At 40.6% G+C, this 14602-nt stretch overlaps 1 protein-coding gene across 2 annotated transcripts in view; it reads right to left on the reverse strand.

Annotated features, from left to right (window-relative positions):
- The window catches only part of PDXDC1 (pyridoxal dependent decarboxylase domain containing 1), a 60192-nt gene that overhangs the window by 16072 nt on the left and 29518 nt on the right, over positions 1-14602 (reverse strand). The window contains exons 5-12 of one of the 2 annotated variants that reach the window (XM_075285783.1): positions 13853-13999; positions 8759-8948; positions 8386-8454; positions 6183-6261; positions 5046-5130; positions 3302-3350; positions 2655-2756; positions 2243-2368 (exon numbers count right to left, since the gene is read on the reverse strand). In XM_075285783.1, the coding sequence (XP_075141884.1) occupies positions 2243-2368; positions 2655-2756; positions 3302-3350; positions 5046-5130; positions 6183-6261; positions 8386-8454; positions 8759-8948; positions 13853-13999 (847 nt within the window). Of the gene's footprint in view, positions 1-2242; positions 2369-2654; positions 2757-3301; positions 3351-5045; positions 5131-6182; positions 6262-8385; positions 8455-8758; positions 8949-13852; positions 14003-14602 lie in introns of both variants that reach the window. The other variant, XM_075285782.1, reaches the window with a different exon arrangement.

Genomic DNA, 14602 nt, shown 5'->3' on the forward strand with positions numbered 1-14602 from the left:
CATATCATCTCTTCAGGGCTCTTCCTCCAAAGGGTGCCCACACTAAATATTTATGGGATTTAGATTCCTGTTTTTATTCATTCCCTTGTTTTTAAATTTTGTTAATAGAAAAAATAAACTATTAAAACTTCTATTTCTGAAAGCAGTCTTACTCTGCAGCTGGCTAAGGGGGGACAGGAACCCAAATAGGAGTAGAGAGAGCTGTGCATACATTGGCATCCGGTCTATTCACATTGGCCATGGCAATAGACGAGACGGATATGACAGGAATTCTGTTCTAGAGTCCCACCTCTGGCATCTGCACCTACCAGACACTTATGGCATCTATGTTATAAAGAATTCCCCTTTAAGGTCATTGCGTGGAAAGAAATCTCACAGTGTAGTTATTTGCTCAGCCAGCATAGTGCCAGCTCCTAAGTCCACACTGCCTACGTCACACAGCAATGAACAGCTTACACGAGGGGCACCTTGAGACTGGCATCTATTTTTATACCCGTGATACCACCTCCTGTTTGAAGACAACATGAGTTCAGTTCTATCTCCATTACGATGATGAAAGATGAAGAGGTTTGTATGATATTTACAGCAAAACCCTATTTTTTTTTTTATTACAAAGTCAAAGAAAATCAATGACTCCCCCCTCCCCTCCAATCAGGATGAATACAACTATATGTTCATTCTTCATACACAAGAAGTGCGACTAGAACTGCGGCAAAAAGTGGGAATTCAGAATAGACACTGGTGCGTCAGGGAAAAGAAAATCAATGTTTTTACATTAATACACAGGACGATGAACGAAGGCATTGACATGTGTATTGAATATTTCTAAAGTCAAGGAACTGCACAACTTCATTTCTTTCCCTGTAATGTATTTCGCACACTGTGTTACCTCTAGCTGCTAAGCAACCACCTGATTTTCTAACTTGGTGACCCTCATTTAAAGGGATCCCATCACAAGAAAAATACTATTTAATCTGCAGGCAGCATGTTACAGAGGAGAAGAAGCCGAGCAGATTGATATATAGGATTGTGAGAAAAGATTCAGTATGACCTGTCATTTTGTCACGTGCCTGAGCATGCAGAGACAGCCGTCAATCACTGATCGGAGCGCTTCATTGTTAATATAGAAATTCCAATGAACACCCTTTATTCTTACGAAGTAAAACAGCATGGATGGAGATTGGAGGAAGCTGTGGTAAGCCACTTGCATGTTCATCACTACTCACAGCTTCAAAGGATGGATACTACTCAACACCGCTTACTGTGCCAAGCAGTTAGTAAAGTATCAAAATTTTTCATAATTGAGAGACCCAGATGCGAAGAAAATAGACTGACTTGTTGAGGAAAAAATTTGGCTTAAAACTCCATTCCTTTCCGTTTTAAAATTATGCACACTCAACAAACCCCATTATAGTCAATGGGGTCCGCCAGGCCCCTTGTGTAACCACTGCTTTAGCAGTCTGGCTCTCTGTCATTTGGGTCCCCTGACGGATCCAAGAAATGGAGAGATGGCTCTAGTGTGAACTTAGATACAGCCAACAAATAGGTTTTGTAAAAGTAGACTTGACAGTCTAAAGATGCCACACATGTATCATCCAGTACCAGTCACTAGAATAAATATGGGCCATTTTTAGACTGCCTAACTTTCAGTAAATCTCCACCAGTTGTTGTTTGGGGACAGTCAGTCCACACGCAGAGTCTGAGGGGCTTTGAAGAGTATTCTGAGAGGTATTCAATGTGGACTGACAACCTAAAGCCATTTTGACATGGCCTGACGCATACACATACCATCTCAAGCATGCACTCTCAATGAGGAGAGAAGAACAGCCACTGCCATACACCTCAAGCAGTAGCATTTTTTGGCAACTGTTCAATTAATGTGTGTGGTTGCCTTAAAGGGGTTGGCCACTTTCAGACCAATATTGAGAGACAACTGTTATTATTAGTATAAGTTTTAGTAAAAGTTTTACTTTTTATGATACAAACAATAACAGTTGTCTCTCAATATTGGTCTGAAAGTGGCCAACCCCTTTAAGTTATGTGTTCTTTGAGTAGTAAAAAGAAAGCTTTGGCAAGAAAATCTGAAATAATTGGAGAAAGTAATTATAACCGCTACGTAAAACAGACCTAACTGTTAAGAAAATGCTATATGAAACCAGTACTATGTAATACAGTATTACACTGCATCTAAATGTCATACATATGAACACTTCTATCATCTCTCTAAAGCATATGTACATACCAGCTGAGATGCGTGTTTTATCCGCTCAACAATCCCATTGTGACCAAGATACTGTAGAGACAGCCACAATGGTAGAGCCCGCAGCTTCTCCACAGGTTGACTAGTTGTGAGCCCAGCAGCAAGGGACTAATAAGAGACATGAAGAGAAAACATCTTATAAAACATGAATAAAATACTGTAATTATTGTAGAATGAAAAAAAAATAAAAATAAGCATCATTATGGTCATGATTTAAGCTATTATGTATAGGTAGAGCTAAACAGCTAACAGCAATGCCCAGACTTATACTGTACAAGGTGGGTTAGAAAGCAAATGTGCACTGATCCTGAGAAATTGGAGATACTGTTTAAAATATGGGCATAATGAAGGAGACTTTGTATAGATGTATGAGCATATTTCATAAGTTTCTTACCAAGGCAGGATCTTCATGCCGGTACAGGGTAACAGCAGGGACAGCGGGAAGGCCCAACCATGGCCCAAGGGTCAATGTCATACTGTCACACTTAGTTGCAGCCTGGTAGAAATTTAAAGAATCATCCAGTTAGATCCTTGTGTAAATTATATTAAAAAGTTTAATTGATCTCAATGATAAAATGTCATGTAAAGGGGATGTTCTTGGAGACAATCCTTATTCATGTTCCCTATTAGGCGATATGGATATCACAGAGGTGCTCAGGATTCCCCGCCATAAGCCAAAATGGAGAGCAACTCCTTTCTAACAGACTCAAGGTATACTTGTATTTCTGATGAAATAACAATTCTGGCGCATATTTTCTAAGAACTCTATGTTGTGCTGATCCTCTATTACTGCTCCTGGTAACATATGCATATATTGGGCGCTATTATTTTCTTTGTCAACAGGGTGTATCTTTACACGTTTACAACATATAGATTTATACTTTTCGGGAGGAGAAAAAAAACGACACGTGCTTATATCTTTGCAGTCTGTAGAGAGTCCACACACCCATGAGCACCCTGTACATATGTTTTTAGTGTACATATGACACTTACATCTGACATACTTTGTATTAATAATCAAGAACCTTGTGAATAACTCACCAGTATGGAAGCAGTGACATAACCTAGAGGCAATGTGGCCAAATTTACTCTGCAAAAAAAATGAAAAAAAAAAAAAAAAAAATTATGTCAATGAAATATTTATCACCTTCTTCCAGCCAGGCACTAATCTTTTGTGCAGTAAATATTTCATGTATTTTGCAGGTCATGTTGTTGCAAGAAAAATTATGCTTTTCCATATCAAACTGGAGAAAACAGTCATCGCTAAACAGTCTGTTTAGTATTGGGCAGTCTCTGCACCATATCAAAACCAAAGCCCATCAAGGACATACTGATAGGGAATATAGGTTGTGAGCACTATATAGGGCAGTGTTGACAATGTCTGTAAAGCGCTGCAGAAGATGATGGTGCTATATACGGTAAGTAGGCAAAATAAGCCAGATGTTCCCAGACTGGTGATCATCTTCTGTGCCATGTTCTAGTTCAGCCCTCTAACCAGTCATGTACAGTTGCTGTTAAGAGTGGCAATTTTGAGTCCACACACTGACCCATATTTACTTATAGATAGTTTAGTCACTCTCACCAAATTTAATTCAGTCTCACTGTGAAGAAACAAAAATCTACCCTGGCTATGATCACAATGCAAGTTAGATTTGCACTGTTATTTCCTAATTCATACAATAAACGTGGTCTAGTCATCTTAGAAAATGTCCACTTTTGGAAATTTTACAGCTAAAACATCACAAATGTTGCACTTCTAAATGGCAATATCTATTAAACAAAAGTACGCTCTGAACATAGTTGTATATTGATGACATCATCAGAAGACAGCCTTGCCAGCCATCCCTTGGCTTGTACACAACACAGCAGCTTCAAACACAGATAATTTGTCACAAAACTAAGACATTAAAGGAATCCTATCATTCACACACTATTTTTATTAGGTACCACGTCAGAATAGCCTTAAGAAAGGCTATTCGTCTCCTACCTTCGGTTGTCTTCTCCGTGCCGCCGTTCGCCTACAATCCCGGTTCTCGTCTGTATGCAAATTAGCTCTATAGCAGCACTGGGGGCGGGCCCCAGCGCTCAGACAGCACTGGGGGCATCCCCAATGCTGTGAGAGAACTCTCTTCAGCGCAGCCTCCATCTTCATCAGGAGCGTTCTCTTCAGCCTCTTCTTCCGGCAGTGTCTTGTAACTTCTAGGCATTGGGCCTTGGGCAGAGCAGACTGCGCATGCCCACAGGCCACGAGAAAATGACCACTTGCGCAGTCTGTTCTGCCCAAGGCAGGAGGCCTAGAAGTTACAAGCCACTGCCGGAAGAAGAGGCTGAAGAGGAGGCCCCCGGTGCTGTCTGAGCGCTGGGGCCCGCCCTCAGTGCTGCGAAAGAGCTAATTTGCATACCGAGAAGAATCAGGATTGTAGGTGAACAGCGGCACGGAGAAGACAACGAAAGGCAGGAGACGAATAGCCCTTCTTAAGGCTATTCCGACGTGGTACCTATAAAAAATAGTGTGTGAGTGATAGGATCCCTTTAAAAGGAGTCATCCATCTTTGACCCAACAGTTGGGACCCCCATAGATCAGTTCCACTATTGGGAGCTGCCCAAATGTCAGCCCCCTGAAGATCTTCTAGTAATGGCCTATCCTAAAGGTAGATCATTAATACTACAAAGGTGAATAACCCCTTTATAAAAGTAGTTGTCACAGTTTTCATATTTTCTTACATCTGACAGCTGAACATTTGACTGGATAAAACAAGATTAAAATGACAGTGATGAGACCCACCCTTCTACATGCAGCCACATTTTATATTGGTCACACAATTCCTTTAGTCTTCCCAATTTGTCTGTGTGTCCAGCACCAGGGGTTCCTGAAAAAAAAAGGATAAAGTGTAGATGGAATATATTAATGTCAGCGTTAAAAGCGGCTGGGTAGGTTTAGAAAAACGAGACTATTTTTCCAGAAAGCAGCACTACAACTGCCTCTGCATTGCATGTGGTATTGTAGCTTTTTTCACTGCCCTCAGCTAATTTAAACGTGAAAAGGGATTATCAATTTATGCTTGGACAACCCCTTTAATAAATGAATATGTTGATAACTGGGCAGTCATGGCCCTCCACCGTCCAACTGAGTGTGTGAACCATCCCTGCTGTTACCCTTTCTAATGCCACGTGAGCCCAGTCTTTATGTTCAGCATCAGTTCATTCTGCATGGGCAAAATGCCACACAAAGCATAGAAAAACCTACAAGCAACTATTTTAACCCACAGAATTACATTTTTCTACTTGAGTATATTCCCAATAAGCCCTTTCTTCAAAGCAAACGAACAGTAACCTTTGAGACACCTGCAAATCACTGCAAAATTTGACCACCACAAGTGAATCTCTTCCCACCCTGCAATAACTTACTCACAGGTGTGAATCTCTTCCAGCTCTGTGACAGCTTTTGGAGCTTTGCACAAGGCGGACCAGTAAATGTGGCTGGATTTTCCCGCCTGAACATAGTTAGGAGAACAGAACTCCTTACACCATGGTAATCTATGATGCCGTTGGACCCTGCCTGCCCATAACCTCACTGTATATATTATGGACAGTGAAGCAGCGGGCAGGCCGGGACTCTCAGTATCATAAATCACTATGCTGCTGGAAGTCCTGGTCTCCTGAGTTCGGGCTGGGCAATCTGGCCAATGTACGGTCCAGATTTTCCAGTCCAGGCTAACCCATGTGCAATTCTCCTCAAAGAATGCGATAACCATTGAAACATGAGCCAAATTTACATAAAGAAGTGTAATTCCAGCTACGACCAAAATTTGACAACTATATCTCTAGCCAATATCATCCAAGTGACAGGCCCTCTTTAGTGAAAATCAGCTAGAAACCATCCACCTTTTGTAAACCTGTATTAAGACTATAGTTAACACACCAGCATTTGCCACCAGTAGGAGAGGCGACTTTCCAGACTGAATGTCATCTTTCAAAATACGCTCCAATGATGCCACGTCCTAGAAACAAAAGACAAAAATATATATATATATATAATCAATAAAACCATTAATGTTATATTGTATGTTTCATGTATTTAAAGGGCAACTTAAAGGGGAACGCCGGCACCAAATCTGACCCTGTGGAGAGAGTCTGAAAATTTGATTTGGGGACAGAGACCCCTTTAAGTTTCAAATAAATGTTTAAAATAAGCTGCCATGTGAGTATGGGAGGAAGAATAGTATTAGTGACCACTATTTGACTTATACTCTACAATTTTTAAGTCTTCCCTTCTGAATTGCTCTATATTGTATTCTCAGTTGCGTACGCTTTTGGGTTCAGAATAACCTCTGTGTCGTTTCCCTCAGCTGGGTGAAAACAGGTATGGAGGACAATATAAAGCAGTACTGAAAAGAACTATTGTGAATAAAGCAATTGTGGCGAGATAGAAAACCTGAATGGTTGGAGCAGGGGAATGCAGTTGATATAGGATATCTGGATTTTAGTAAGGCGTTCGATAAAGTATCACATAACATTCTTATAAAAAAATTATTAAGTATGTTACTGACAAAAAATTAGGTGGACTTCTAACTGGCTTAATGATCGGGCACAACGGGTGATCCTAAATGGTTATACATGTAGCTTGGGGAAAGTTAAAAGCGGTGTACTGCAAGGCTGTTTTTGGGCCCAGCACTTTTTAATACTTTTATTAATGATTTGGATGACGGTATTTTAGGGGAACTTATAAAATTTGTAGATGATACAAAGATAGGAGGAATAGCTAATACTAAGGAGGAGAGAGAATGTATTCAAAAAGATTTAGATACGCTAGAACAATGGGCTGAGGCGAATAGTATGGCATTTAACAAGGACAAATGCAAAGTCCTACACTTGGGTAGTAGGAATGGAAAAAGCACATATAATATGGGAGAAACTGCACTAGGTGATAGCACAGGGGAAAAGGACTTAGGCATAATGGCAGATCGTAAATTTAATATAAGGCAACAATGTGGTGCTGTGGTGAAAAAGGCTAACAAAATTCTGGGATGTATTAAGACAAGTAGTGAATCTAGATCAAGGGAGGTAACTATGCCACTGTACTCTGCCCTGGTTAGACCCCACCTGGAGGACCGTGTACAGTTTTGGGCACTTCAGTTTAAAAAGGACATTGATATACTGGAGTAAGTCCAGAGAAGAGCGACTAAGATGGTGGAAGGTCTACAAACCATGTCCTATGAGGAACGGTTAAAAGAACTGGGATTGTTTAGCTCACAGAAGAGAAGGCTGAGAGGGAACTTAATAGCGGTCTATAAATATTTGTCACAGTGCAGAAGGATCTACCCTATTTCATTAGCACAGGGAAATACAAGGAGTAATGGGATCAAACTAATAGGAAGGAGATTTAGATTAGATATTAGGAAAAAAAATTACAGTGAGGGTGGTGAGAAAGTGGAATAGGCTGCCATTGGAGGTATTGAGCTCTCCATCAATGGAAACCTTCAAGCGGATGCTGGATAAGTTTTTAGCAGGGATGATTTATGAAAATCTGCATTTGCAAGGTGTTTGACTTCATAGCCCTTGTGGTCCCTTCCAACGCAGAAAGAAAGAAAGCTACATAATGGAGAAATACATTTCACTGCAGTATATATTTATATTTTTACAACCCCTTCAAGTAACACTATACATTTCACAATACTAAATAGTTGTATAGTAGCCATTTAGGATTTACAATTCATGAAAATGCATATTTGTGTGCTCTTTTACAATTTTTTTTAACAGTTTTTTTTTTTTTTTTTATTAATTTTCTTATTTTGAACTCGATGCCATATATCTATCTACAAGTACACTAGCCTATATACCAGCTGTTAGGGCTTATCTAAGCATATTCCTATGGTTCTTTCATAGACACTGTGTTGCCAGCACACACAAAGTATGGGCCCTGACCCAGTCACAGTGATGTAGCCAGAAATGGACTGTCCTTCTGTCCATCCCATTGAACACATGATTATTTTAGATCAAAAGGATCCAAAGGTTGAAATGAAAGATCAGAGGAAAAGCAATACAGCCCTTTGTCCTCAATGTGATTCATACACCATTTACTACAATCTAAAAACAATGGCACAATATCTTTATCGAGAAATTACCATTTGATGCTGGGATCCAAACATTGTATTACAAGGTACACGACACAAACATGACAATGGAAGTCCAAGCTGCAAAGAAGAAAAATAATACATCAATTACTAAATAGTGAATGGTTTCAGTAAATCGCCCATAGGTCTACATCTACAACATGCAAAATATATTCTATTGACCAAGGTCAATGAAACTATTGTGTTTGGTTTTTTACTACATAGTAAAAATAAAAAGGCCCACAAAGACCTTCTAGCGCAGCCCATCATGAAGAAAAGGGAAAATATATGAGGAAGTGCCAATGGTCAATATCCTGTACTTATGGATACAGAGAAAGTTCAGTTCAAAAGCCTAAAGAACAGTGAAAGCAACTTGTTCTCCTACCTGGTTACAGAGGTACTGGCCAAGTCCTGGTCTTGATGCAGCGCTCATATAAATGACTGGTTGTTTGTTATACAGGACATTAAATCCCTCCGTTGTATAGTCTTCATAGCGCGAGTGAATGACTAGCCTGCACACTTTCAGCAAGCCCTCACGGTCATCCTCATGGTAATAGGCAGACCCATTTTCATACCTGTAAAACAATATAAGCTAAAACTTCCAGCTTTATTCTTAATAAACAGTTGAAAGATACAATATAATAATCTAGGATTACCGTATATACTCGAGTATAAGCCGACCCGAATATAAGCCGAGGCCCCTAATTTTACCACAAAAAACTGGGAAAACTTATTGACTCAAGTATAAGCCGAGGGGGGAATGCAGCAGCTACTGGAAATTTTCAAAAATTAAAATGGTCTGAGTTTTTGGGTGCAGTAGTTGCTGGGTGCTGGGAAAGGGGAGGGGGTGTTTTGGTTGTCTGTCTGCCCCTTCCCTGAGCTTGAGGACTGTTTTTTCATCCCCCACTTGGAATTCAGTCTGGCTGAATATAGGGTATCTGCAGTGCTCCTATTAACTCCTTCCCGACGGAACAGGAGCACTGCAGATACCCTATATTCAGTAGTCCGGGCACTTTCAGACACAGGGATACCTAATGTGTTTGTGTTTCACAGTCATTTTCTACTTTTGTATGTATTCTAGGGAAAGGAGTGATTTAGAACTTTTATATTTAAAAAAAAAAAAAAATTTTTTGCACTATTTTATGGGAGATTTTATACATTGATATGGTGGCTGGTCATAGGCCTCCCCCCTCCTAAAAAAAAAAAAAAAAAAAAAAAATTTTTCCGCTGACTCAAGTATAAGCCGAAGGGGGCTTTTTCAGCACAAAACCTGTGCTGAAAAATTCGGCTTATACTCGAGTATATACAGTAGATATAAGTAACCTGGAAATGTATACAAGAGCTTTACTAAGTTATTTCACAGTGTTAAATATTGCATTAGGGATGTGTAATGGATGGGAGAGTCTTGTAGGATGTACAAGGTCTCCAGTAACCTTTAATATGATGACATACAACAACAGCAATTTCAGTTACAGTGGGTTAGACTTAGAGCTTAAACTATTGTTGAAAAAAGTCTTTATGTGTATAGACAAGACTAAAAAAGGTTGTTTTTGCTTGAACAAGAGTAAACTTTACAGGACTTTTTTCCAGATTTACATACTGAGGAATTATCCTTGGTATAGGTCATCAATATGTGATGCTGGAAGCCAGACACCATAGAGCCAGACAGATCAGCTGATCAAAGAGGCTGCAGTGTTTGGGTGAACCCTGTGTCTTCTTCACTCAGTACCTAGAACAGCGCCATACACTGCATAGGGACTGTGCTTTGTACAGCAGTAAAGTCCCATTCTCTTAGAACTTAGCTGGTGCGGTGTCATGTAATCGACAAACATTACATAATCGGCACATGAAAGTGGCTCATCAGTGCTACACCTTCTTCAATCGGCTGATTGAGAGGAGCTTGGGTGTTTGATCCCACCAATGTCATATTAATGACCTATCCCAAGCATAGGTCATTAATATTTAAGCCATAGAACTCCCCTTCAAAAGTGGCCATACAAATTAGAAGAAAGTCAGACAGGATTGGTTAAAGGGATCCTATCACTCAGACACAATTTTTTCTAAGTACCACGTCGGGAATAGCCTTAAGAAAGGCTATTCTTCTCCTACCTTTCGGCATCTTTTCCGTGCTGCCATTCGCCTACAATCCCGGTTTTTCTTGGTATGCAAATTAGCTCTCTCGCAGCACCGCCTCCATCTTCATCAGCAGCGTCCTCTTCAGCCTCTTCTTCCAGCGGTGGCTTGTAACTTTAGGCCTCGGGCCTTGGGCAGAGTAGACTGCGCATGCCCACAGGCCATGAGAAAATGGCCGCTTACAATACTGTGCAAGCGGCCATTTTGTCATGGCCTGTGGGCATGCGCAGTCTGCTCTGCCCAAGGCCCGAGGCTTAGAAGTTACAAGCCACCGTCAGAAGAAGAGGCTGAAGAGGACGCTGCTGACGAACATCGAGGCGACACTGGAGAGAGTTCTCTTGCAGCATTGAGGACGCCCCCAGTGCTGTTTGAGCGATGGGGCCCGCCCCCAGTGCTGCGAGAGAGCTTATTTGCATACCGAGAAAGAACGGGATTGTAGGTGAATGGCGGCGCGGAGAAGAAAACGAAAGGTAGGAGAAGAATAGCCTTTCTTAAGGCTATTCCGACGTGTTACTTAGAAAAAATTGTGTCTTAGTGATAGGATCCCTTTAATGATCTAAGTAAACAACTGCCATGATGTCAGGGAAAAGAAGGACTGGGAATGTTGGTTTTTAAGATGCCTGTTCCTGTAGAAAATAAGATGCTGCTAGAGGAGTCTTACAGTGGCTTATTCTCGTCTTCCCACTGTTCATACTGTGTATGGGGGAAATACGGAAGAATAGTTGTCTGGTGAATGGCCATCGTCTAATGAAGGTGCCTTCATGCTAAGGACTACATGGCAAACCTTAGTTATGGTAAAATTCCTGGTTACAAAGACCACTTCTCAATTTCAGTGCTCAGCTATGGAGGAAAGCCCCTAAGGAAGACCCTCTTCTAGGGCAGTACGCATTGGGACCTACAGTGGGGCAAAAAATTATTTAGTCAGTCACCAATAGTGCAAGTTCCACCACTTAAAAAGATGAGGCATCTGTAATTTACATCATTGGTAGACCTCAACTATGAGAGACAAAATGAGAAAACAAATCCAGAAAATCACATTGTCTGATTTTGTAAGAATTTATTTGCAAATTATGGTGGAAAATAAGTATTTGGTCACCTACAAACAATCAAGATTTCTGGCTCTCACAGACCTGTAACTTCTTCTTTAAGAGTCTCCTCTTTCCTCCACTCATTACCTGTAGTAATGGCACCTGTTTAAACTTGTTATCAGTATAAAAAGACACCTGTGCACACCCTCAAACAGTCAGACTCCAAACTCCACTATGGTGAAGACCAAAGAGCTGTCAAAGGACACCAGAAACAAAATTGTAGCCCTGCACCAGGCTGGGAAGACTGAATCTGCAATAGGCAACCAGCTTGGATTGAAGAAATCAACTGTGGGAGCAATAATTAGAAAATGGAAGACATACAAGACCACTGATAATCTCCCTCGATCTGGGGCTCCACGCAAAATCTCACCCCGTGGGGTCAAAATGATCCAAGAACAGTGAGCAAAAATCCCAGAACCACGCGGGGGGACCTAGTGAATGAACTGCAGAGAGCTGGGACCAATGTAACAAAGCCTACCATCAGTAACACACTATGCCGCCAGGGACTCAGATCCTGCAGTGCCAGACGTGTCCCACTGCTTAAGCCAGTACATGTCCGGGCCCGTCTGAAGTTTGCTAGAGAGCATTTGGATGATCCAGAAGAGTATTGGGAGAATGTCCTATGGTCTGATGAAACCAAACTGGAACTGTTTGGTAGAAACACCACTTTACGTGTTTGGAGGAAAAAGAATACTGAGTTGCATCCATCAAACACCATACCTACTGTAAAGCATGGGGGTGGAAACATCATGCTTTGGGGCTGTTTCTCTGCAAAGGGGCCAGGACGACTGATCCGGGTACATGAAAGAATGAATGGGGCCATGTATCGTGAGATTTTGAGTGCAAACTTCCTTCCATCAGCAAGGGCATTGAAAATGAAATGTGGCTGGGTCTTTCAACATGACAATGATCCAAAGCACACCGCCAGGGCAACGAAGGAGTGGCTTTGTAAGAAGCATTTCAAGGTCCTGGAGTGGCCTAGCCAGTCTCCAGATCTCAACCCTATAGAAAACCTTTGGAGGGAGTTGAAAGTCCGTGTTGCCAAGCGACAGCCCCAAAACATCACTGCTCTAGAGGAGATCTGCATGGAGGAATGGGCCAACATACCAACAACAGTGTGTGCCAACCTTGTGAAGACTTACAGAAAACGTTTGACCTCTGTCATTGCCAACAAAGGATATATAACAAAGTATTGAGATGAAATTTTGTTACTGACCAAATACTTATTTTCCACCATAATTTGCAAATAAATTCTTACAAAATCAGACAATGAGATTTTCTGGATTTGTTTTCTTATTTTGTCTCTCATAGTTGAGGTCTACCTATGATGTAAATTACAGACGCCTCATCTTTTTAAGTGGTGGAACTTGCACTATTGGTGACTGACTAAATACTTTTTTGCCCCACTGTATCTTTAGATTTATCTCCTTGGGGTTCATGAGGTTCAAGTAGTAATAATCCTGTTTTACTGTTATTGCTTCATGTCTAGACAATAATTTGTAATCTTCAGAAAAAAAAAACAAAAAAACCCCTCATATATTGGCTATATTATTTACTTATATATACACACACACATGTGAATTCTTAACTTATCTTTGGCCTTTTTTTTTTTTTCCTATGTGTTTATTTTTTCAGATTTACCACAATACCAATCACAACCCATGATAGGAGGGTTTTTTTGTATGCATTATTGCCTTGGTATTTATTCATTTCAGACAATTTTTTATGTCATTTTGAACACTAAGTGTCTTGAATGGAGTCCGTATTTTGTGATATATTCTTAGGCCTCCAGCAGGTCAGCCTATTCTAATTTTAATTGATTTTAACCTTTTTTGTGGCAAATAAAATATTAATTTATTTCATTACTGTAACTCTTGGGTTGAGCGTTTCTTTTGTATGTATACAGCTTCTTTTTGGTTTGGGATCAATATCTTTAAGCATACATGAGATGAACCGCTTACTATATGATCTATGGTGGTGCCCACTCATTCCAATGTATATACTCGCTATGGAAGAAATACTTGCAGCTCACCTGAGACAAGAATTTCAACCACGCAGGAATGCTGATTGCTAAAATCACTATTTTACCATAACTTATGTGAGCAAAATTCAACATGGAGTCATAGCCTTACTGAAACACCATATCAAGGGGAATAACTACTGGTCTGTTCACACTTGTATTCCATCTGCTAATTCAGTATTTTAGTTGAGGGTATGGATCAAGCATATATAATTAATGATCTAGACAATACAAGTACCTAAAAAGTCTACAAAGCCACAGAGTAGTGTCCGAAAGAATTCTTGTGGTCAGTTTTCTGAGTCGGTCTTTGTCCATTACGGAGATGTATGCAGCCAGACTATGCCCCAACAACGCCATGTGTCCTTGTTCCCCGACATTTTGAATTCTTCTAAAAAATATAAATCACACATATGTTGTATTACATACAGCAAATCTATAACATCCTGAATACGGTTAACCAGAGGCATAAAACTATCAAAGCATGCAAGTCAAAGGCCCAAACCTGATGTGTGACATTCCTCTTATCCCTGGCTGATACTGTAACAACGCGGCCGACAAGAGCACAGGTCGATGAGTCTCTGACTCAGGCCTGATGACTGACATTTCTGAGCTCCAGCAAATATATCATTACTACTTGACCTATTACAGGCTCGTGAGGAGTAAAGTGGCATATAAGCTCTGTAAATCTGACACATAAATCTAATAATGGATGGGATTACAAAGCACTTCCATGCCAACCAAACACGGAGGCAGCAGAACATACTAAAGAAACGGCACTATGTCTGCTCTTCTGGAGAGGAGGGGGTGATCCAAGCATAAAGATAAGACAGCCAGTACAACAGGAAGAAATGGATGTGATCTCCTACAAGACACCGCTCATCCATCTTATACTGAGAAATACAAATGTCTTGTGGAAGATGAATTGATTTGGAAGGGGAAGGGGTATCAATACTAGTGGAAATAAAGAGTGGAGCAGATGTCCATTGCA

Source organism: Leptodactylus fuscus, chromosome 8, assembly GCF_031893055.1.
Source record: "Leptodactylus fuscus isolate aLepFus1 chromosome 8, aLepFus1.hap2, whole genome shotgun sequence".
Classification (NCBI taxonomy): Eukaryota; Metazoa; Chordata; class Amphibia; order Anura; family Leptodactylidae; genus Leptodactylus; species Leptodactylus fuscus.